The sequence below is a fragment of the Ursus maritimus genome, unplaced genomic scaffold (assembly GCF_017311325.1).
Source record: "Ursus maritimus isolate PB19 unplaced genomic scaffold, ASM1731132v1 scaffold_16, whole genome shotgun sequence".
Classification (NCBI taxonomy): domain Eukaryota; kingdom Metazoa; phylum Chordata; class Mammalia; order Carnivora; family Ursidae; genus Ursus; species Ursus maritimus.
Genome location: NW_024424008.1, coordinates 39,808,542 through 39,832,517, shown reverse-complemented (window position 1 = coordinate 39,832,517; position 23,976 = coordinate 39,808,542). Strand labels below are relative to the sequence as shown.

The window sequence follows — 23,976 nt, the reverse complement described above, 5'->3', positions numbered from 1 at the left end:
CCTCCTTCTCACGCATTGTCAGAAGGTCAACAGCAGCCTAACCTTATATCACAATGCCTACATAATTCGCCTCACTTCATCTCATCACATAGACATTTTATCACCTGACATCATCACAAGAAGGATGAGTATAATACAATAAGATATTTTGAGAGACAGATCACATCCACATAACTTTTACTATATTTTTATGATTGTTCTATTTTATTATTATGTTTGTAAATCTCTTACTGTGCCTAATTTATATATTAAACTTTATCATAGGTATGTATATGTGTATAGGAAAAACATAATATATATAGTATCCACAGTTTGGGGCATTCTCTGGGGGGTCTTGGAAAGTATCCCCCACAGATAAGAGAAGACTACTCTATATCCCACAGTGAGCTGGTAAAAGTTGAACAACTGGCCTTTCAGGAGGGAAGGCCTTGATTTATAGGGTTTGTCAGAGTCCGTGGTATAAATACTCCAAGCCTACCAACATGACACAACCCAAATGCAGAGTTGAAAAGAGACGCAAAGTAGCCTGTTACGTAGTATTTATACCATACAGAACACTAGGTGGAAATTATCTCAAGAGTGCAGATAACAGTAAAATATAGTAAAATAATTAGAAATAAAGTTTAAGTATTTATTACCTTTATTTTTAATACAATTCACTTAATTGTAAAGTTATATGCTTTAATTTTTAATAGCAGCTGTGTTTCCAATTGTGCTACGAAATTCCTAAAAATTTCACAACTTACTCTGGCTCCCCACTAATCTGTACCCATATATTCGGTCCGGGGCCTGTCCGAACTCTAATAGCTCCTAGGAATGGGTTTCAAGCAGCTTGACAAGTATATGGCTCCCTCTCTGCAAGTGAAGAAGGACAGACTTAAATGTAACAGACTGTGATCTGATTCTTCTGACCATCTTCTACCTTGAGGATTGGCTCAAACTATGAAACAAATGGGTCTGGCTACAAAAGTGAACGTACTGAAAAAATATTTTGGTACAACACAGAGGGAATGTTAGATAAGAAACGACTGCAATAATGTAAGGCTGGAGCTTTGATAACAGTGGGAACGGAAAGAAGTCATTGCATACCCATGGAGCCTAATCCTAACTATGGTCTCTCTGAGGCAACTAATCAAAATCTAAAAGGAATTTCAACACAACAACGTGCTTATCACTGATTTTTTTTTAAATTCCTATCCTACTCTTTGCTTTATGTAATTAATAGCTAGTGAAACTTTAGGACTGTTAGCATAACAAAAAAATTTTTTTATTAAGCTTAGTAAAGTAATGCTCTTACTTCCAGATATATGCCACAGATTTTTCATCAACTGGAACTATGCGGCCTCAGAGTTTCCAACTTTTCATTTTCAAACTACAACCTCCTCTCCTCCCAGGCTCTAGTGTTCATATATTCCATGACAACTGAAGCTCAAATTCAGAGGTACTGCATCTCCTTCCCCCCGTATATTTCCCCTTAGGGTACATAGTCCCCTTCCTATCTCTTTTTTTGCTACCTAGTATGAACCCTGTGATTGATCATTTGAACTTTAAAAAATATCAGTACCCTTAATTTCCTCACAATATTAACCTTCTGCCAAACCAGTCCAGCATCCCTCTCCAAAATAAATCAATATACCACCCTACTTGCATGCCTCTGTATTGCTAAAGAAAAATCACATCACTCAGGAGATTCAAACAAGACAAATTCATGCTCTCCCACACTGAAACATCAATTATGTTCTTCCCATTCCCCAAATATTCTTAGAGAACTCATACCTTTTTAGGATCTCTGTCCAGTCCAGACTACATGCCCCTGCCAACACCATCCCAGTTACAGTTTATAGGACCATAAGTTAATTAGTCAATTAGTCTGTCTCTTAAGATTTTGAAACTAGGTCTGAATTGTTAATTATCTCTGAGTTGCTAGAACTAGAAAGTAGTTTTCAAAAAAAGGAGAAGAATGAGACAAAGAAGCAGCAGCTGCTGCTACTACACAGAAAGAAGTAAAACTGTAAGCAAATTCCCTCAATTCCTGACTTCCCAGTTCCTGGTTCCATCTATAATTTTTGCACTGGTTCTTTGAGATATTCCTATTTGTGTCTCCCCACCTTTATGTCCCAAGAAACACACATTCCTTCTGTTTTCTTTGCCTTATTTACACTGTCTCCTAAACATTAAATGACAGCTCCCCGATTTCTACTGTTAAAAGTATCACTCTTATAGTAGGATGTTAAGGTTTGGGACTCAGAAACAAAGTCAGGAGAGGCGCCTGGGTGGCTCAGTCGGTTAAGTGTCTGCCCTCGGCTCAGGTCATGATCTTGGGGTCCTGGGATCCAGCCCACATGGGTGGGGGGTGGGTCCCTGCTCAGCGGGGAGTCTGCTTCTCCTTCTGCCCCTCACCCTGCTCGTGCTCTCTCTCTCTTTTGCTCTCTCTCAAATAAATCAAATCTTGAAAAAAAAAAAGAAAAGAAACAAGGTCAGGAATCGGTATAAATCTGGGAGATGGGCAAATACATTGAATTTAAAGTTGAAAGAGAAAATAAGATAGTCTAAGACAAAGAGCACAGAATGAGAAAGTAGTTCGACCCCAAAATTTCAGGGATCTGCTAGAGGAGGAAGTGCTGTAAAAAGAAGACTGAGAAGATGGAGGAACTCTAAGACTGTCATGTCACTTTTATTGAGAGAAGAAAGTATCAGGAAAAAAGAAATAAAATACTGATGAGAACTTAAGTAAGAGGAGTAATGAAGTGTCCATTCTTGCATTAAGCCAAACAGAGACTGCAAGTGAAGCAAGAGAAGAAAAGAGGGCTGAAGGGTTTAAGCATATACTTGTGATGAGTAAATGTAATAATGATGGCCCTAGAATCTAATTTGGGTAAAAAGGCAAGTGGGTAATGGCAGAAATTGGAGGGGCCAATGGAATGATAATACTGAGCACAACTGCTTATTATATAGCAAGTAACTAACAAATGAGATTAATTTTTCCCCATTAGCTCAATGACATATCAAATAAAATTAGTTGGTTTAAAATTTTAATAACTCTACCCTACCTTTCCCCCTTGGCAGGAGTAAGAGGAGGACAGAGAAGGCACTGTAAATGGAAGAACAAGTAGATGAAAAGAGCAACCTGTGTAATGGGGGAAGGAGGGATGACGGTTAAATTTATCTGGAAATTGAATTTATAAAATAAGAGTGGTGGTAAGTAAGACTAGAGAAGTAAAATGGAGTCAGTAATCATGGATGGTCTCATACATCATGACAAGAAGGATGAAATTTCTTCTCTATGAAATGAAAGTGATAAACTGAGCAGAAGAGAGACAGGAACGGTTGTGTTTAAGTAAGAAAAATCTAATAGCAGTGTACACCTTTTAGGGTAGAAGGAAGGGGGGATCACAAGAAGGAGAAGCACATTTTAGGAATTTACAAACTAGGAAAGATAATAAAAATGCATAGTATCAAAATGACATGAAGAATTAAGAAGAGTATATGAATGTAGGGGCACAGAGGTAAGAAGATAAAGAAACTATCAACTGGGTTGAATACCTAAAAAGTTAAGTCAAAGATGCTTCTCCAGTTTTTTCTTCCCAATTTGACTGAGGTGTAATTGACAATAAACTGTGCATATTTAATATATACATTTTGGTAGTTCTGACACCTGTAAAACTAAAACTACAATCAAGATTCTGAATATATTTGGGGCGCCTCGGTGGCTCAGTCGGTTAAGCATCTGCCATCAGTTCAAATTATGATCCCAGAGTCCTGGGATTGAGTCCCACATTGGGATCCCCGCTCAGTGGGAAGCCTGCTTCTCCCTCTGCTTGCTGCTCCCCCTGCTTGTGCTCTCTCTCTCTGTGCACCTAAAATCAATCAATCAATCAATATGTTTAAAAAAATTTTTTTAAAGGATTCTGAATATATTCACATCAACCCCCAAAAGTTTCCTTTTATCTCTTTGTAATCTCCCCTCTCCCTATCCAAACCTTTTCCCTGCTCACTAGGAAACCACTGATCCTTTTTATTCATATACATTACTTTGCATTTCCTACAATTTTATTTGAATGGAGTCAAAAGAATGTACTCTTTTGTTGTCTGTTTTCTTTCACTCAGCATAATTATTTTGAGGATCATTCATGTTGCTGTATGTATCACTAATTCATTCCTTTTTATCCAGTAATATTCCATCGTATAGATAGCACCATTTGTTTACTCATTAATCATTTGTTGATAAAATACGTTTCCAGTTTGGGGCTATTATATATATAGCTGCTATGAACATTCATAGATGAGTTTTTGTATGGACGTCAGCTTTCTTTTTCTCTTGGATAACAATCTAGGAGTGGAATGGCTAGATCATGCAGTAGGTGTCTATTTAACTTAAGCTGACAGACTGTTTTCCAAATTGCAGCATCTTACATTCTCACAAACCCTGTGTGTTTCAATCCCTCCACAGACTCACCATTCTAATAAGTATGTAGCGATATCTCATTGTCATTTTAATCTGCATTTCTCTAATAACAAATGACAGTGAGCATGTATTTATGTGTTTATTTGACATATATCTTTTCAGTAAAGTTTCAGTCTTTTCCTCCTTTTAAAACTGAGCTCTGTTTCCTTATTATGTTCTGAAAACAAGTTCTTCATCAGATATAATCATTGCTAGTATTTTTTCCCAGTCTGTAGCTTTCTTTTTATTGTCTAATGAGTGATGTCTTTCAAAGAGAAGTTTCCAACTTGGATGAAACTCAATTTATTATTTTATGAATTGTTGGTTTCATGTTGCATCTGAGAAATCTCTGCCTAACCCAAAGTCACAAAAGTTTCCCCTATGTTTTTTTCGAGCAGCTTTATAGTTTAAGCTTTATATTTGGGTATATGATCCATTTTGGGTTAATTTTTACAGATGGTTTAAAAAACAAATCAAAGTTTTTTGTTTTGTTTTATAATGCAGGCATAAGAACATCCAATAGTTCCAGTACAATTTGTAAAAATAGACCATGTATTCTTCACTGAACTGATTTGAAACTTTGTTGAATATCATTTCTCCATGTATATGCATGGGTCTATTTCTGGACTCTATTCTGTTCTATTATTCTATTCATCTACCCTTCCACTAATAACACACCCTCTTGATATGGTACCTTTACAGTAAGTCTTCAAATCAATTAATGTTAGCTCTCCAACTTAGTTCTTTTTCAAATTTATCTTGGCTATTCTATTCTAGCTCCTTTGCATTTTCATATGAATTAACTTGCTTATCAATTTCTACAAAAAAGTTTGCCGAAATTTTGACTGGGATCTATGTGGGGAATAATGACATCTTAACAATGTAAAGACTTCCAATCCACACACAGGGTGTAACTCTTTTTTTTGGATATTCTTTGATTTTTCTCCAAAATATTTTTCAGTGTTCAGTACAGAGATCTCCCATATTTTTTTCAGATACATCATCAAGTGTTTCATATTTTTGATGCTATTATAGATTTATTGTATTTACTGACTGATGTTAATGCTGCTAGTCTATGGACTATGTTTAGAACAAAAGATTCTCATGGAGTTGTCCCAAATATTAATGTTTCAAGGATATATTATATACTTTAAATACACAACATACTTGTATTTCTTCTATATTATATGTGAAAATTATTTTGCCTTCTTTGAAATTGTGTTTGTAGATAGTTACATCATTTGTAAATTACAATTTCATTTCAGAAATCATATGAAGGATTTTAGAAAATATTTATTATAATGAGAGTGTGAAGGGTTTGATAAGGTTAAGAACTACTGCTCTAAGCCATTTTGTCAATAATTTCCATGAAACTGAATGTTTAAGTATCATTTAGTAGGACATACTGTGACGTTATAAATTAGCCAAAGGACATCAAGAAACAAATATCAATGGCAGTTGCTAATGGCAATTGCACTAATAAGAAAAATAAAGCAGCAACAGGAAATACAAAAAATAATTTAAGAAAATTTATATCTTTTTATGATCCAAGGGGGGAAAATACAGAATTGGAACTCACCAAGCTTGTGTACTGGTCCTGGCTGTACCATTAAATATTACCTTTGTGAATCGGAACAATTTATCTAAATCTTTTGTCTCTAGATTTCTGTGATTTTTAAATGACAGGTTACGAAGAGATGATCCACTATCATTTTTTTCTACTATAGAAATCTATGGTTCATACAAGTCAACAAGTACAAGTCACTACTGGTTCATTAAATTTGGTCTCCACTATGATCTCTTCTTTGCCCAGAATACCTAGGATTTGATCTAAGCTCTGATATTAAACAGCAGAATAACAATGGGCTAGTTGTTTTACCCTTTACACTTAAGTTTTGTCATCAGTACACGATAACAGTACCTCCTTCACAGAGCTGTAAGAATTAAAGGTCAATGCAAAGCACTTAGAACAGCACACTTAAGCACTGAAGGAGCGTTATAATTGCTTTTATTTGTGGTATCACATATTCCCTTTCCTTGAAGTTATTTAACATTACAGATGAAAATTTACATGATCTCCCAAAACTTAACTAGATAGGAATATGGTGCCCATTTCATAGTAAGTAATGAAAAGGCAGAGCTTTGGATCCCATATATAAATATACAGTCTTTTTATAAAGGAGCAAGTAAACCTCCTTCCTCCACTAAACTACTACGAGGGACAGGCCTCCAAATATCTTCCCTTTGGATAAATAATACTTTTCTGAAAGTAAGTTATTTAGAACTACATTAAACTCCTGAGGCAAGGACACTGTTATTGTCCAAGAATTGCTTCTCTCATATTTGTACACAAAGACACTCGCAGGACATTCTAGGGCAACTATGAAAAATTAAAAAGCTTCTCCTTAACCATCTTATGGAGAACTAAGAGAATGTGAGCTGTATAAAATTCAGTCAATCTCTAAGTGGTATTCTACACAGTAAATTAAGTGCATCCCAAATGTGTTTCAAGAAAGATTTCCTGGGTGGAAAAGAGAACATTTGCTAAAATGCGTTTAATTTCTTCTTTTATCTGTGCACAGGATAAACAACGGGAGGCTGCTCCATGGTTATCACATTTTGTGTTTAATATTATCTGAAGAACTTGATAAAATTCAGAATACTGTCCCGATCCCCCAAGATTCTGATTGGTAATACTAGCTTTAACATGTTTCTCAAGTCATTCTGATGCTAGCAGCTCCCAGATAAAACTCTGAGAAGCTGCCTACACAAACAAATAATCCTCAAAGATACCCTACCTCATACTTCCAACAGGGTCTACAGCCAGGCACAAAAGCTGATGATATTTAGTTTAAAAAATGAGAAAAAAAATAGTTGTGGGGTTTTTTTGTTTGTTTTTTGGGTTTTTGTTTTTGTTTTTTTTTGCTTAAGTACATTCTATGATAAAACAAAAGTAAAAGATTCAATATACACTTTAGGAAACAAACTAAAAACAGATTTCAGAATTTCAAATTACTATAGTTAATATAATTTCACACTTCCTACTCCCAGAAGTTTAAGAAAAGAAACAGAGTCACGGTATAATTAAAACACATGGATGAACTAATCCTTCTGTTCCCACAGCTAAATTATGGTCTAAAACAATACACAGACTAGAACTTGGCAAAATGCTAATCTTTATCAACCACCAGATGATTAGCAGAGCTTACCTACAGCACAGAGTAAGCACTGCTTCTAGAAGAGTTGTCTAAGTAACACCTAGGCCAGAATGACATAGATAAAAACATGGTTTTACATCCTATCCCACAACTACGACTGAGAGAATTTTTGGGCTTAGGTCCTGGGACTTTACGTTTTAACAAGATTCCCTGGTGATTTTTAAGCACACTGAAGATTGAAAATCAGTGCTAAAGGAAGGAATTACTTGTAATAAAAGAATGAAGATAGCAGTATAACACCCTTAAGTATATTAGTAAATGTTGTAACTTAGACTTTATTTGCAAATTAAGACAATGATGTAATACCATCACACACCCATTCAAATGGCTAAAATAAAAAAAAAAACACCCTGAAAACTATCAAATGTTGGTGAGAATGCTGAACAGTGCCACTGCTGATAGGAATGCAAAATGGGACAACCACTTTGAAAGACAGTTTGGTGGTTTCTTAACAAAGCTAAACATAGGCTTACCATATGATCCAGCAACTGCACTCCTTGGTATTGACCCAAAGGAGCTGAAGTCTTGTATCTACACAAAAACCTGCACATGGATGTTTATAGCAGCTTTATTAATAACTGCCAAAAACTGGAAACAACCAAGGTGTCCTATAATAAATGACTCTGGCACATCCATAACAATTAGTATTAGTGACAAAAAAGGATTTATCAAACCATGGAAAGATATGGAGGAACCTTTAATGCATACTGCGAAGTGAAAGAAGCCAATTTGGAAAGGCTACATACTGGATGACTCCAACTATATGATGTTTGGAAAAGGCAAAACTATGGAGACAGTAAATGATTAGTTGTTGTCAGGGGTTTTGGGGAGAGAAGGATAAAAAGGTAAAGCGCAGGGGTTAGGGCAGTGAAACTACTCTGTATGAAGCTATAATGGTTGATACATGTCATAATGCCTTTATTAAAACCCACAGAACTATACATCACAGAGAGTGAACCTCAATGGAAACAATGAGCTATAGTTAATAATAATGTACGAAATTTGGTTCATTAATTATAACAAAAAAGCAAGCCCCAGAGCTATTTCAATCATTATGGGACAGGACATAAAACTGACATTCTGTAATATATATATATATATCCATATATTCTGTATCCATGTGATTTGGGTCAAGGATCTGAGGAGTATTATATCCTTAAACAACTCATCTAGAAACAGTACTTATTCTGTGCTGTTTATAATCTCTGCAAATCAGCTGGTGGTCAATGAAGGTCAGCATTTTGCCAGTTCTACACAATGAAGTTATAAAGCAAGATGTTAATAATAGGAGAAGCTGTGTATGTGTCTATGTGTGGGGGTGAAGGGGATTATATGAAACTCTCTATACTATCTGCTCAATTATTCTGTAAATTTTTACTAAAAAAAAAAGGTCTATTTATCATTGTCTTATATAATAATAATAAAAAAAAAAAACCCAGCAACTGCACAGCATCAGTTCACAACAATACAAAGGAAAGACTTCCACACTGACGCCTGGACCTTGTCATACCGTGAGAGCTGGCCGGAAAGGAGACAACAAACACCCATGACTGTAACAGGAAGGAGTGGAGTCCATGTAATGCATCACAAACACATCAAGTTGAGCAGACCTGCACGTGGAGATGCGCAGGGCCTGCACACTGACAATCACGGTTCCAGAAAGCTTTCTAGCAGGGCTCAGAGCATGACACACACCAGAGTTGGCCTCCATTCTGGGAAGCAGTGGCCCACATCCTTGCTTCTCTTCATTTTCTCTCCTGAGAACCAACAGCTCTAAATGGTCCTGATCCCCAGAAAAAAACACTGGAAGGTACCTCAAGGTCAAGCCCTGTCCCTACTTGGTGTGTCCTCCCCCAGGGTCCACTGACAAAGCCCAGTTTACAAAGTCCATCTGTATGTCCAGGATCAGTCAAGTTAGCTATGGGCAATTTCATGTCTAACTGTGTGCCCCAGTCATCTGAACATCCTATCCTCAGAAGAAATACACAAGACTCTGCATTCCAAAGTTCCCTCCTCCAGGAACCTTCCTAGAACTCCCAGGGAATCTTGCTGGGCTCTGAACCTACCACACATCTAAGAGGCCCAGAGGGGAGCACTAAGGCCTGCTTGCCTTCCTTGTTCTGCTCTGGGGCATGGTGCTCAAAGCCGAGAGCACCTTCTGCCATGAATAAAATAAGGGACCCAATACCAGCCTGTGAGAATGAAGTGGGCCCCTTCAGATGCTCCCAGCCTCCTTGCCACCTGAGGATGGGCGCTGGTGGGCAGAGCACCATGGAGCAGCCATTCCCCGGGCTCCTTCCTCCCAAAGCCCTCACACTCTCAGCAATTATGTCCAATGCCTCTAAGCTGTGCCTGCCAGCGGCCTAGAGGCTAGATGGCTCAGGTAGGGCCCTGCTCCTTATCAAGTCAATGTGAGATAGTCCCCGAAAGGCCTTCAAACCAGCCCTAAAGGGCTGGTTGGCACCCATGATGGGCTGAACTGTATACCCCCCAAAATTCATATGTTGGCTCTAACCCCCGTTATCTCCGAATGTGACTATATTTGGAGACAGGGCCTTTAAAGAGGCAATTAAGATTAAATGAAGTCATATGGGTGTGCCCATGCTAATCTGACAGATGTCCTTATAAGAAGGGATTATTAGGACATAGGGACAGAGACACGGGGATGTGTGTCTCTGTGTGCACACAGAGGAAAGAGCACGTGAGTTAACGGTGAGAAGGTAGCCATCTGTAAGCTGGGCAGACAGACTTCAGAAGAAACCAACGCTAACAACACTTTGATCTTGAACTTCCAGCCTCCAAACTGCCTAGGAAAATAAATTCCTAGTGCTCAAGTTACCCAGGCTATAGTATTTTCCTATAGCAGCCAACTAATACAGCACCTAACAGACAAATGAAGGAAGAGATGAACTTCAGAAATAGCAATACTCGATAACAGGAAAAAAACCTCACAAAAGTAGTATTTGTGATTATTATTTGCATTCTGAATTTGTATTACCCATTTATACCAGAATATATGAAGTTCTAAGAATTCAGACATAATTTACATTAGAGAAATAAAAAAAATGAATATTATCCTTCTGAAAGGAGTCACTTAAAAAATGTTCTTCTACGGGAGCCTGTGTAGCTCAGTCAAGTATCTGAGTCTTGATTTTCGGCTCAGGTTATGACCTCAGGATTGTGAGATCAAGCCCCACATCAGGCTCTGTGCTTGGCACGGAATCGGCTTGTCCCTCTCCCTCTGCTCCTCCCCCTGCTCATGCTCTTTCTCTCTAAAATAAATAAATAAATAAATAAATAAATAAAATCTTTGTAAAAATGTTCTTATAAAGACCAAGTTTCTCTAATGTTTTTAGAATGTTAACTGGCTTTTAAAAATTAAAATTATAGGGACAACTGGGTGGCTCAGTTGGTTAAGCAGCTGCTTTTGGCTTAGGTCATGATCCCAGGGTCCTGGGATCAAGTCCTGAATCGGGCTCCCTGCTCAACACCAGCACAGAGCCTGCTTCTCCCTCTCACTCTGCCTGCTGCTCTCCCTGCTTGTGCTCTCTCACCCTCTGTCAAATAAATAAATAAAATCTTTAAAAAAATTAAAATTATAAAATAGCCTATGACGTAATATATCCACTATATAAAGTGAGGTGTCCTAGTAACGTATACAAGTGGTTTTCCAGTGGTGGTGTTTGTACATAGCTCTACTGAGGCTCCTCTGGGATGCTGCAGGAGGCCCAAGGGAGGTCAATCAGACATGCTCCACAGGGAATAAGGCCCAGGGTGCTTGACTTGAACTAACCAGGGAAACTCCACTGTTGCCTTTTCTCACACTGAAGTTCTATGTAAGATTTTGTTCAACAATTCCACTGAGTTAAAAAATATATATATGTGAAAACCATATAAATGGACTAAGCCATTATTCCAGTAATTTCAAAATTAAAAATCAAGGATCTCATCTATAATTATCATATACATGGAATAAATTATAATTATCTTCCTCTCGCAACAAAATATTTGAGTAAGGAAGGGCACATGCTCACCGTTTAAAAATACCTAACAAGGGTAGAGAACATCACAAAGAGCTTGAAGAGGAGTTTTTCCCCAGATACAATATACTAATTATTACATAAAAACATAACATATGGTAACAGCAATGTTTCTACCAGTAAACCTGTATGCTTTACAGTCCTCTGTTGGTTAATCTTTACAGCATTCCTTCACTGGCTAGGAAGGAAAGGTGTTCCTTTCCGTAGGGTAGAAAACTGAGGATAAAATTAGTAATATGAGAGTAAATGCAGAAATCATGCTTAGTGCTTCTCAGGCAATGTGATCAAGCAGACCTGAATTTGAGTCCTTACTCCATCTCTTATGGATTTGGCATCTTGACCGCTTATTAACCCCTTCAAACTGTTTCCCCTCCATAAAAGGGGTTAATAGTTTTGTGACGACTAAAGAAAACGTTGTGTATAAAGTGCCCACAATACTTTGCACATAACAGATGCGCAATACATACCTTCCCATTCGCACCTTCCCCTGCGATAAACCCTGAGGCAGTCTTACAAATGGATGAGTGCTTAGGAACATCAAGGAAGATTGAACTGTGTGGAATATTTTCTTAAAGTACTAGATTCCTTTTATAAATGAAGTTTTGACAGTGATATTTAAAGACTGTTCCTCGTTTTACAGGTGACCCCTCCCCCCCCAATGCTCACAATCAACTCCTCTTCTCAAATCCATATTTTCCAACATGATCTAAACAGATATGACTGTCCTTCCAGGACCAATTAGAATGAAAAGAAATAGCAATGCTATAGAAAAATCCTTTCATTATCAATTACAAGTAAATTCTTTAAGTTTAAAAATCTGTTTTTATTTTAAATAATTTGTTTTGGCAGCAAGCTGATGTTTTAACAATTGTTAATTTATATATTAACATTTAAAAGAATAATCTGTTTAGGCAAGAAACTAATCTGTGTGACTTTAAATAGTTAGGAAGATAAATTTATACCTAACACAGAGTCAGATCTCAATAAATATCTGTCATATGAAAGCAGGGAAAACCCACTACCATTTTTACAATAATAGAAGGAAAATGCTGAGAATGAGAGAGATTATAAATGGAACTCTCCAATTAAGAAGAAACTCAAGTACAAAGAAAGCAAATGACTTGTCTAAGATTATAAGAAAGGCAGCAATATTAAGAAAAAAACTTAACTGCCATCGTAAAGCCAAATTTATTTAACTTTGTCATCTTTTAGACCCTACAGTTTATGAACATGGAGAACTGACCTCTTAATAGGAAAAAAGATAACCCTACTTTTCTATTTAGTTTTATATTTAATCAAATGCACCAATTATGCATAGATAGCAATTAAGAAATCAGAGCACAGATAAAAGACCCCAATTATACAAACAAGAGAATTTGTGGTATAATATGGATATGATTTTTCTGGTCTTAATTATCAAATTAAATTGCTATAGATGCTTTTATAATAGATAAAAGGATAGATAAAATTAAATTTGTAAAAAAAACCCCTCACAATTATTTAAACTTAAAAATCACCATTTTTTGAGTGAAAAATACACATCAGGCCTATTCTAGGTACTTTACATACTTTACCCTCACCCATTTAATCTTTACCATAATCTTATGAAACAAAGAGTCCTACAATCCCCATTTTACAAATGAGGAAATTGAGGCACAGAAAAGTAAAATTAACAAACTCAAGATAATACAGCATAACACCCAGGCAATCTGGCACCAAAGCCCATGCTCTTAACCACCATGCTATCCTGTTTTAAATTGTATGATTATTTTTTAATAAAATACATCTTATAAAAACCTAATACTAATTTCTATTTAATAGGCAAAGCTCAAGATCTTTATATAATACTTATTAATATTTCTAGCCATATAGTATGAACATTATATTTATGTAGCATTTTAGGAACACTTTTATAAAAAGATCACAAAAAATCCACAAAAAATTCACAGGTTATATGCTAAAGACACAATTTTAAGACATTTTCAGATGCTCTTCTATGGGTGTTTTAACCGATAAAAGAAAACCTATATATCCTATGGAAACTGGTGTTAGTCAATCTAAAGAAGCCATTATCAGCTCTCAAATTATTTAGGCATATATAAAAAAAATAAATGAGACTGCTTTAGATGCTGTTGTTGGTATGCAATTAACATACTGTTTAAATTAACAGTTACAAAATACATTTTTAAAGAAAAGCTTTTATCAAACTGACTTAATTCTAGAGATTAGAAAATATATGTGAATGAATCATGATTCAAAACCAATATTAAAAGCAAGGCAGAGTTACAGCCCTGATAATCTAAAAGTCGTCATCAGGCCAGTAATGATGTTCAAATTTTGATTATACCACCATTTAAAAAAGAAAACAAAACGACTACAAAGAGTAAGTAGAAAAGGAAATCCAAGTCTAATATCATCTACATTTTTCTACCTCGGCTGACAAAGTGCATTGCCAGTACATGTGTAAAGAGAAATATTACTGAAGAATAAACAAAAACTATTTTTTGAACTTCTTCACACCTAATTCTTTGTTGCCTACCTGAAATCCATGCTTGCCTCTCCACCATGTGCTTAACACTTTTGGGGGCATGTCAATAACAGAAACGATGTCTCCCACCTACAAGGGAAAATTTTAAGTGAAAATTTTTTAGCCAAATTTTAAACCAATTGTTAAATCTGAACTAGAACAAAAGTTAAAGTACAATCCTTATTCTCTGGCTAATTATTTCTGGAAAAACATAACACCTTTTTCTGTAAAAAATTCAATAATCTTAACCATTTGTAAAGAAGAAGTCTAAAAAAGTTAAGCAGCACAAAGATTGGGATCCAACCAACATATGTGCAGTAACTTCAGAAAGCCAAATTTATAGCATACGATTTTTGAATGCCAGCCATCATACTATTGTCACCACTTCTGTTAAAATACTGTTACTGTTACTAAAAGTGATCAGATCCACTTAGAAGGGACAGTTTAAAATACTCATATTTAGAACAACCACAACTTTTATTAATACACATTTAGTGCATGATTACCATGTGCCATGTACTGTTTTTGAGCACTTGATACATTTTACTTAGTCATATAACAAAGGCCTGCAATGTCTACAATTACTTGGTTATCCTTAGTAAGTATAAAGTTTGATGACAACTACGCCTTTTGCATTAGATGGTACAATATAACATTTCCATTTAATAGCTTACTTTCTTCACTCTAAAAGACAATCTAGTAAGTTTATACAAACTTTTACAAAATCTTAAATATAAAAATCATAATAATAGTTTTTAACAATATATTTAATGGAAGTTACATTCTTCAATCAAAATAAGTGATTTCTGGGATAAAACCTAGTTAAGTACTTCAGAACAATATTACTATGGTATACATATTGCTTTAAAAATTTTTCTTTGTATATTAACAACTGATTTTCCAGGCCATGAAAGTCATCTTCGCAAAGCCACATTTGGTAACAGACACAGCATTTTTCAAGACATGCATTCCTTTGTGTATGGAACCTAAAAATTTATATTGTTTTTTTCTTAAGCTGAATAACTGTTAGCAGTTTTTTGTCTCTCATCAGCCAATATTAAATAAAGAAACTTAACTTCCCTCCTTTTGCATCTGATAGCAAGAAATGTTCATTTCACTTTTTATCCATTCTTTAACTCAATCTTTGAATAAACAATGAGAAGAAAGTATCACTGGGTATTGCTTTTAGGTACTAAAAACACAAAGACAAAAGACTGAGACCTGGCTCTCAAAAAGATCACGAAGATAAACAGGACAACAATTATGACTGAGTGTAATAAGTGAAATGTCAGCGATAGGGGTGCCTGGCTGGCTCAGTCAGTAGGCCATGCGACTCTTGATCGTGAGGTTGTGGGTTTGAGCCCCACATTAGGTGTAGAGATTACTTAAATATAAAGTATTTTTTAAAGAAAGAAAGAAAAAAGAAATGTCGATTCAGGCTATTTGGGGATATGTATCTGCACAGAGTAGGGAGATCAAGGATGACTTCCTAGAAGAAATGGGAGATTTAAACTGAATTTCCAATGATGAATACGGTCATTAAATAAAAATAGATGGCATTCCAGGCTAAAAGATAATGGAGTATAGGAAAAGGGCCTGAGCTGACACAGAAAGTCTTTAGCCATTTACCTCTAAAGTCAATTCGTCAGGGGCCCGAGCAGTGTACCTCTTGATAACGTGGGCAGCACCGACAGCAGGAGTGTTAATGGATGATTCCTCATGAACTAGAAGATGATTTCCCTTATTGTCAATCTATAACAAAGAAAATGGACTATGAGATGGTTAAAGACATGGGACTTGCAAAAGTTTCTTTGACTATCTATAAAAGATATTCAATTTGATTTAGAGAAACCATAACCTGAAGAATCTTAAAAAAACAACAGCTACTATATATATTGAGTACTTAATGTACGCTAGTCATTGTGCTGTGCACAGAACATGATTTAATTTAATCCTCATAACTCTATGGGGCGCCTGGCTGGCATAGTGGTTAAGCATTTGCCTTTGGCTCAGGGCGTGATCCCGGCATTATGGGATCAAGCCCCACATCAGGCTCCTCCACTATGAGCCTGTTTCTTCCTCTCCGACTCTCCCTGCTTGTGTTCCCTCTCTCGCTGGCTGTCTCTATCTCTGTCAAATAAATAAATAAAAGCTTAAAAAAAAAATTCCTGTATAACTCTAAAAGACAGTCAACATCATTATCATAATTTAAAGATAAAAATGTTAAAGCTAAAAAAGGTTATATAATTTATGAGAAATTAAATAGTTTGTCCAAGTTCACACAGCCAATAATGGAAGAGCCAATATCTCAGTGCAAGTTGGCCTGCCTCTAAGTTCATATTTTTTTCAATTTTCCATCCGGTCTTCCCAATTTCCACTGAGAGGAAAGAATAATATAACTTTACATATGCAAATTAAGGAGAAATGCCTAACATATTTTCTGGATACTGTAATACTCAATACAATCTTAAATTGGACTCTTTAAAAAGTGTATTGTCTCTTGTTCATAAATAATTGAAACATATTTTCAATTACTAAGTTAACTAAATAGATATAAATGTATATAGTGTATGTGTTTGTGTGTGTGTGTGTATATATATATATTTCTAAATGTACACATTAATACATTAAACACCAAACTAAGAGGTGCCATTGAAATTCACAAGATATACTTAAATTAATTTCCTGGATTCTCAAAGAAAGATAGATTTGAGATAAAAAATGCTTAACATATCACTTTATCTATCCTTCCAAAAGATGAGAATAAACTCCATTTCTTTGATTCCTAAAGCTCAATAGTTATCAAAATTAAATTAACATTAAATTTCTTAAGTAGACAGTTCAAAAATAAATTTTGATAAGACATAAATTAGATAATACCTCCATCCAAGTAAGGGCAGGTCCACAATTGATCTTGTTGCCAGCAATAGCTGAAAGGCGGGATAGGTAAGCCATAAGCATCTGAGTGACAGACTAAAGAGAAAGAGAAGATTCAGTGGTAACTCAAAGTCAAGATACAGCACTCTCTGTCCAAGTAACTCGTATAAATTGGTTGTTTCTGGGGGCAAAAAATCTGCAGATTTTTAGGCATTGTAATAGTAATAGGGGATTCTTCACAGTGGCTTGAGATTTCCATGAAGTGAAACCACAGGCACTTACATAGAAATACCCTGTCTTGTGAAGAACTTTAACTGCTATCTCCTCATCATCAGGGATCATACTATTTTATAGCTTCTAACCTTATTGCTGTCTATTTTTATACTGAAAATATAAAAAAGATAATTATAAGCAGAGACATACTTGGCTTTTCTGCCCAGCTTCCTCCTGGCTACCTTGAAACTCTCCAAGACCTGCTGTAATCTTCCATGCATGCAGCTGTGACAGGACAGCCATATTCATGTGCAACTGCACACCATGGGTCCGTGGACTGGTCCAGAAATGTGACTGAACATTAGCTGGCCTAACAAGAGTTACTGCAGGAATTAGGAATTATGATACAAAATTTAACTCATTCTGGTGGCTGTCTTAAAAAAAGAGAATAAAATCCTGGGACTTTTTCGTAGTGGCCATGTCCTGAGACAGCTGGGGAAAGAAAAAATATGACAAGTAGGTGGACATGGGAAATGGAGATGGACTTCGAGGTTTCCTATGATACAAAAAGAATCTGCGGTTTTAAGTCTGCTGCTGTGTCAGTTCTTACATGACTGAGGAGGTCTCTACTTTGTCCTACCTACTTAATTGCCTTGGAATTCATTAGAGATTTGAAATGGCTTCCCCTCAGGACTTGAAAAGTATCTGCACTCTTTTTCAAGCATCCATTGCGGCTGCTGAGGAGTTGAATGTCAATACGATTCTTGTTCTTTTAAGAAAGTATGTGTTTAGCTCTCTGAAAGCTTTTTGGGTTTTCTCTCTGTTGGCATTTTGAAATTTCACTATAGTCTTTCTAGATGCATGTATTTTCAGTCATCATGCTTAGCACTTACTGGGCCCATCTGATCTGAAACATGCCTTTCCTTAGTTTTAGAGAATTTCTTATATTAATTTTTAGTTACTTCCATCTACTGTATCCTGCTAGAACTCCTAGAAGAGGGAAATAGGAACTTCAGGAACTATTCTCCATGATTCCCAATTGTTCTCCCACAACTTTTCATGCTTCTCTCCGTTCTGGGGCTATATTCTTATAAAATTTGCTCTCCCAGCTCACTAATGCTCTCTTCATCTGTGTCCATTTTGAACACAGTCCAACTATTCAGGTTTGCTATGACTAAAATTAATTCAAGTAAGTACATGTTCATTTCAAAGATCTCTGATCTTTTTATTTTTATAAAACTCTGCTCTCATTCCATGACTGTTTGCCTCACTTTCTCTCTGAAGATAGTAAGCCCTGTTTGCTCTTTTCAGTTATTTTATTTATTCAGCTTTTATCATCAAGATTTCTAATTTATCTGTCCTCTTCAATCCTCTTGTACATGTGTTTTATGCTGTATTTGCTCACCCCCCATAAATCCTACCCATCTACTTTCAAAGATTCCTCCCAATTTTGATGGTTGTTATTTTCTGATGTTATAAAGAATCTCTTCCCATTTAAATTTTTTAAAAATCTTTTCTATTCTTACCAGAAATTTGGCAGGAGTGGAGGTAAGGGCACAGACATGACATGTCATCATAAACTATACCTTTCTCTAATTATTAGTTAAGTCAACATTTTTCCATATTTCTGCTTCCACAGTTTATGTTCTCTTTGAAGAATGGTCTGCTCATATATATAGCATGTTTATATACTATGAATTTTTTAATAAAATTACACTCCAAGCCTACCTTAATTCTAAATATTCTACATAGCACTACTAATTTTTCAGTTACGAAATAATTAAATAATCCCTGGAATCATCCTGAGTGTCATAAGCTTTTATTTAGTTTACAGACAAAACTTCCTGTAATTTATAGACAGTGATTACTGCTACAAAGTACTAAATGCTTACCTCCGGACTATCCTTCAGGGCATCAGAACGGGGAAGCTCTGAGAGTTGGGAGAATCGTCGGTCATAAATACATAAATGAAGATGTTTATCAAGTACCCGAAAATCTTCATAACTTCTTTTAACAATCCAACTTTTGCCCTATGGTAAGAAAAAAAAGATGCTTATAATTTGTCTCAACTAGAAAATGCTTATGAATCAGGCCTTATTCTACAACAGTTTTATATTCATGATATTTTATATTTTCTAATGAAAAGCTTCTCTCAACCTGATAGTAAATAGGTAAATAGTTAAAGATTTATTTATTTATTTCAGAGAGAGAGAAAGAAACCACACGAGTGGGGGAGGGGGGACTAGAGGGAGAGAATCTTCAAGCAGACTCCCTGCTGAGCATGGTGCTTAATGCTGTTGCCAGGCTCGCTCCTACAGCCCATGGGATCATGACCTGAGCCAAAACCAAGAGTCAGACACTCAACAAACTGAGCCACCAGGTGCCCAGGTAAATGGTTAAAACTCCAAAACACCCCAGTGAGTTATAGTACATTAAAAGGTCAATAGTTGAAAATAAGATAAAACTCTCCACTGACCCTCCTTCTACTGCTGGCTGTAGAAAGTCCACTGGCTCTCTTTGGGAGCAATGAATGCTAGATGGTAAGACAGCATGTGACCTTAAACCCACAGAAAGAACCATAAAATAATTCTGGATGGGAGAATATTATCAAAAATTAAAGAAAAATAAAACCAAGTTATTGATAGCTTATCACAAACATTTTCTATGACTAAGACTGGAAAATCAAAACCACTGAAGTCCTAATCAATACACATTTGATATGGATATATTACCCAGAACTCTTATCCCTCCTAACAATTTCAGGCTTTTTTCCTTTCCTTGCCCAATCTCACAAGCTCATCAAAAATGAAAATCCACTCACAGAACTTATTTATTACATTCTACCCTCTAATTTTCTCGACTCTATTACGTCCTATAACCCAAGCTTTAGTAGGGATGAACATCCCTTCTTACCTGGAATACTGATAATGTTCCTTATCTTTGATCTCCCCTGCTCCCCTCCCCACCAGTACAAAATACAAAGCTTATCAGGTCACACTATCAAAAATCCTTCAAAAACTCCCACAGTCAGTACTGATGAGCAGGTCCCAACTGCACACCATTTAGTTTTGCAATTTAACCTAATTTTATACAGAGGCTTTCATCTCATAAAAAATCTGGAAGGACTGCAGTTAAAGCCTTCACAGCAACCATCTCGGAAGTGAAGAAATGCTTTTAGTGTAGCTCTTCTCCATCTGCCCCAGCCAAATGGGTCAGAAACAGAAGGCATCAGTTCCTGGGAGAGGGATGTACTGAATTCTAAACACAAGTATGTTGAAACTAACCTGATAAACTTGTATTGTCCTACTCCGGACTATAATTCTACATTACACAGGTGGAGAACAATACCAACTCCCTGTCTGAGAGGGTTTTTAGAATGAAGTAAGACAATACATGTGGCAGAGACTTTTAAAGAACAGTGTTCTGGTCACTATTTTAAGAAATATTAGATTCATGAGGCTGATATAGCTGAAATGGGATCCAGTTAATTCTGAAGATCAGCCTGAATTGGGAACTACTGATCCACAGGATAAAGTCCAAACATATTTGCACATATCATGGCTTTCATCATCTGAGCTCTGTCTAAATTTATACGCTGATCTCAGTCATTACTCCTCCATGCCCTTTCTTTGCTTCCAGTTATGCTCAATTATTTGCATTTATTCAGTTTATGAGATGTTTGTTCCCTTTCTTGCCTCCCTGATCTTTAAGTGCTGTCTCTTCTGCTATGGAAAATCATTCTTCCACTCTTTGCTGAAGTAAGCGCCTCTGTTTTCTCTGTTTTTCTGCCTTCTAACCCAAAGATTTCCTATATACCAACAGTGGGTTAAATACTTGTTCCTTTGAATGACAAAAATTAAAACTGAAAATAAACAACAAAGGCAGAAAAAAGAGAACAACAGCATACAGCTGCAATTATTTTCTCTTTCATACACACATTTTTTAAATTATGCAACACTTCAAATATCAGAAAAGTACACAAAATAGTTTATCACATATTTATGTCTCTATCACAGAGATTAAACAGATGTTGACTTTTTTGTTTCAAAGCTCTGGATGTTTTTTAAAAGAAACAATTATTATAGATACAAAGTCCCATTCTTTTGTGTTCCTCTTCTAAAGGTGAGGACAGGAGTTGATGTGAATTGTCACCATGCATAATGCAGCTTATACCTTTACTATACATGCAGGTACACAGTGCATTGTCCAAAACAAGTAATAAGATTTTATTTCCTTCTCTATGGATCTAATCACAAATTAGATCAAATTCACTCAAAATCTCAGGTATGTGAGAGAACAGAAATTAAAATGCATGTCAAATAAAAATAATTTAAATTATCATTTGGACAAGAAGCCTTCACGGCCATGATCCACAGTATTTTAAATTTATCCACTCTATCTTCTGATTTGGGTTTGGCCTAAAGTGTTTTTTAAAAAAATGTATACGAATACTTTAGGTACAACACTGCAAAGTCTAATTTGCCCAAGTAATTACTACGCCAAGCTATTTACCTTATTTACATTACCTGCACAGCTCGTAAAATTTATATAGATTTACCTCTTGAAATAAAGAAACAGCTAAGATCTTGACATTAGGATCAGAATGTCCCCATTGTGAATCCTGGCTGTTTAAGAATTTAGTGAAGTAAATTAATGTAAAGTGATTAACAGAGTACCAGGTAACAGAAATGGCTCAGTACATGCTGGTCATTCCTATTCTTTATTGATTTAGAGAACTTGTTCTGGGCCACACATACCAAAATTAGAGAACAGAGTTTCCAAACAAAACTCCACAGTATTTAGCAAAACAAATGACTAGTCACCAAAAGCTGAGAAACTCAAAGGAAAAAAGAACACTATTACTGATTACTTTTAAGTACATCAGGGTTTCAACCAGGGAAGGTAATGTATCATTCGAGGTCATAAGTTATCTTCCATATTGGCTGAATTACCAACTTTAGTTTTGGAAAGTAAATCTTAAATTTAATATCTTTATTTTATTCTATTTTATTTTAATATCATTATTTTAAAATAATTCATATATCCTGGTGAAATTTTGTTTTTGTTTTGTTTTCCTGTTTTCTTTCAGAAGAAAATGTAACATCAGCATTGTAGTCACTAGTACAAAGGTGAAGCAATTAATCAGGATCGCCTCAGGATTAAACATGTGTATAATCATTCCAGGTATTGGAGGTAAGGAGTGAAATAACTTGACAATCTGGTAAATTCACACTTATTACTCCTTTTGAGCCAACAGACTAATAAGCAAAATGGTCAGTATAAAAAAATGTAGTACTGCATTTGTTGGTACCTGGTGCTTTTAGAACAGAAACTGGCTCTGCTTTTAATCATTTTTCATTAAACATTCCTTACTAAGTGACAAATATTCTGAAATAATTGTAAGACATTAGGGACTAAATGCTGGTGTCTCCCCAAAACTCATATGTAGAAACCCAACCCTCTGATAGGATGGCATTAGGAAGTGGAGCCTTTGGGAAATAATTAGGACACGATGAGGTCATGAGGGTGGAGCCCTCGTGAATGGGATTAGTACCCTTAGAGGAGTTATAAAAGAGCTTGCTTCTCCTTCTCTACTCTCTGCCACATGAGATTAAAAGAAGTCATCTGTTTGCAATTTGAGAAATGGCTCTCACCAGAACTTTGCCATTCTGACCTCTTAATCTCTGACTTCCAGCTTCCAGAACTGTGAGAAATAAATTTCTATTGTGTATAAGGTACCCAGTCTATGGCACTTTGTTAAAGCACCCCAAACTAAGACATAAGGTAACATCTGGTACCTGGAATATCACTTTCCCCTTGGCATACAAAACAGATTTCTAGACCTACAAGATTGTGAAACACAGAGGGAAGAAAGAAGAAAGAAAAGAATGAGGAAAGTGGCAATTAGTAATGCAGGATATAAATGTAGACTCCCCTAGGCTACTTGCTAGGATGTAACCTTAGGTAACTCTTCTAAATCTCAGCTTATTCATCTGTAAAATCAGAAAGTTACCAGTACCTGGTGTTGCTGGAAGATTAAATGAAATAACGCACAGAAGTCACTGAGCACACTGCCTGCCAATCATTCATTAAACATTGGTTATCACTATTCATATTTTTCTCACTGGTATAGCTGTCTGTCACAAAAATACCTTTTGAATGCTGTATTAGTCACGTACTTCTCATATAACAGGCAAATATTAGTTTGGTTGAAACCGTTAACATGCACTGACACTAGAACATTACCTTCACTAACCTAGACTAACTTTGGAAAAGGTTGAAACGTGCAAACTGAGAGACTTTGGAAGTACCCAGATTACAGCATAATAATTGAAAACAAGATTGCAATAACACATCTGTATTTAAGTCTATGTTCCAATGTCTTACAATTCTTTAGCATAAATTCCTAAAAATTGTGACATTAGCCAAACCTAAGTGGAAGGATATATTAGATTTGTCTATGCTATTTTTGCAAATTTTCTGTCAGACTAAACTAATTTTTAAATAAAAAGGTAAAATACACACAATTTCAAAAATGGAAAGGTTGTACCAATTTTTACTGTTTGTGCCTATTTTGCTGCATCTTCACTAATACTGAAAAAATCATTTAAATTTTCCAATAGGTGAAATGGTATCTTTCATTCTTTTAAGAATTAT

At 35.8% G+C, this 23,976-nt stretch overlaps 1 protein-coding gene across 2 annotated transcripts in view; it reads right to left on the bottom strand.

Moving 5' to 3' along the window:
• Positions 1–23,976, bottom strand: part of ARHGAP32 (Rho GTPase activating protein 32) — a 177,042-nt gene that overhangs the window by 68,719 nt on the left and 84,347 nt on the right. For both annotated transcript variants that reach the window (XM_040631035.1, XM_040631037.1), the window contains 4 exons: positions 19,212–19,349; positions 17,110–17,202; positions 15,859–15,981; positions 14,242–14,319 (listed from right to left, as the gene is read on the bottom strand). In XM_040631035.1, coding sequence (XP_040486969.1) covers positions 14,242–14,319; positions 15,859–15,981; positions 17,110–17,202; positions 19,212–19,349 — 432 coding nt within the window. The remainder of the gene's footprint in view (positions 1–14,241; positions 14,320–15,858; positions 15,982–17,109; positions 17,203–19,211; positions 19,350–23,976) is intronic.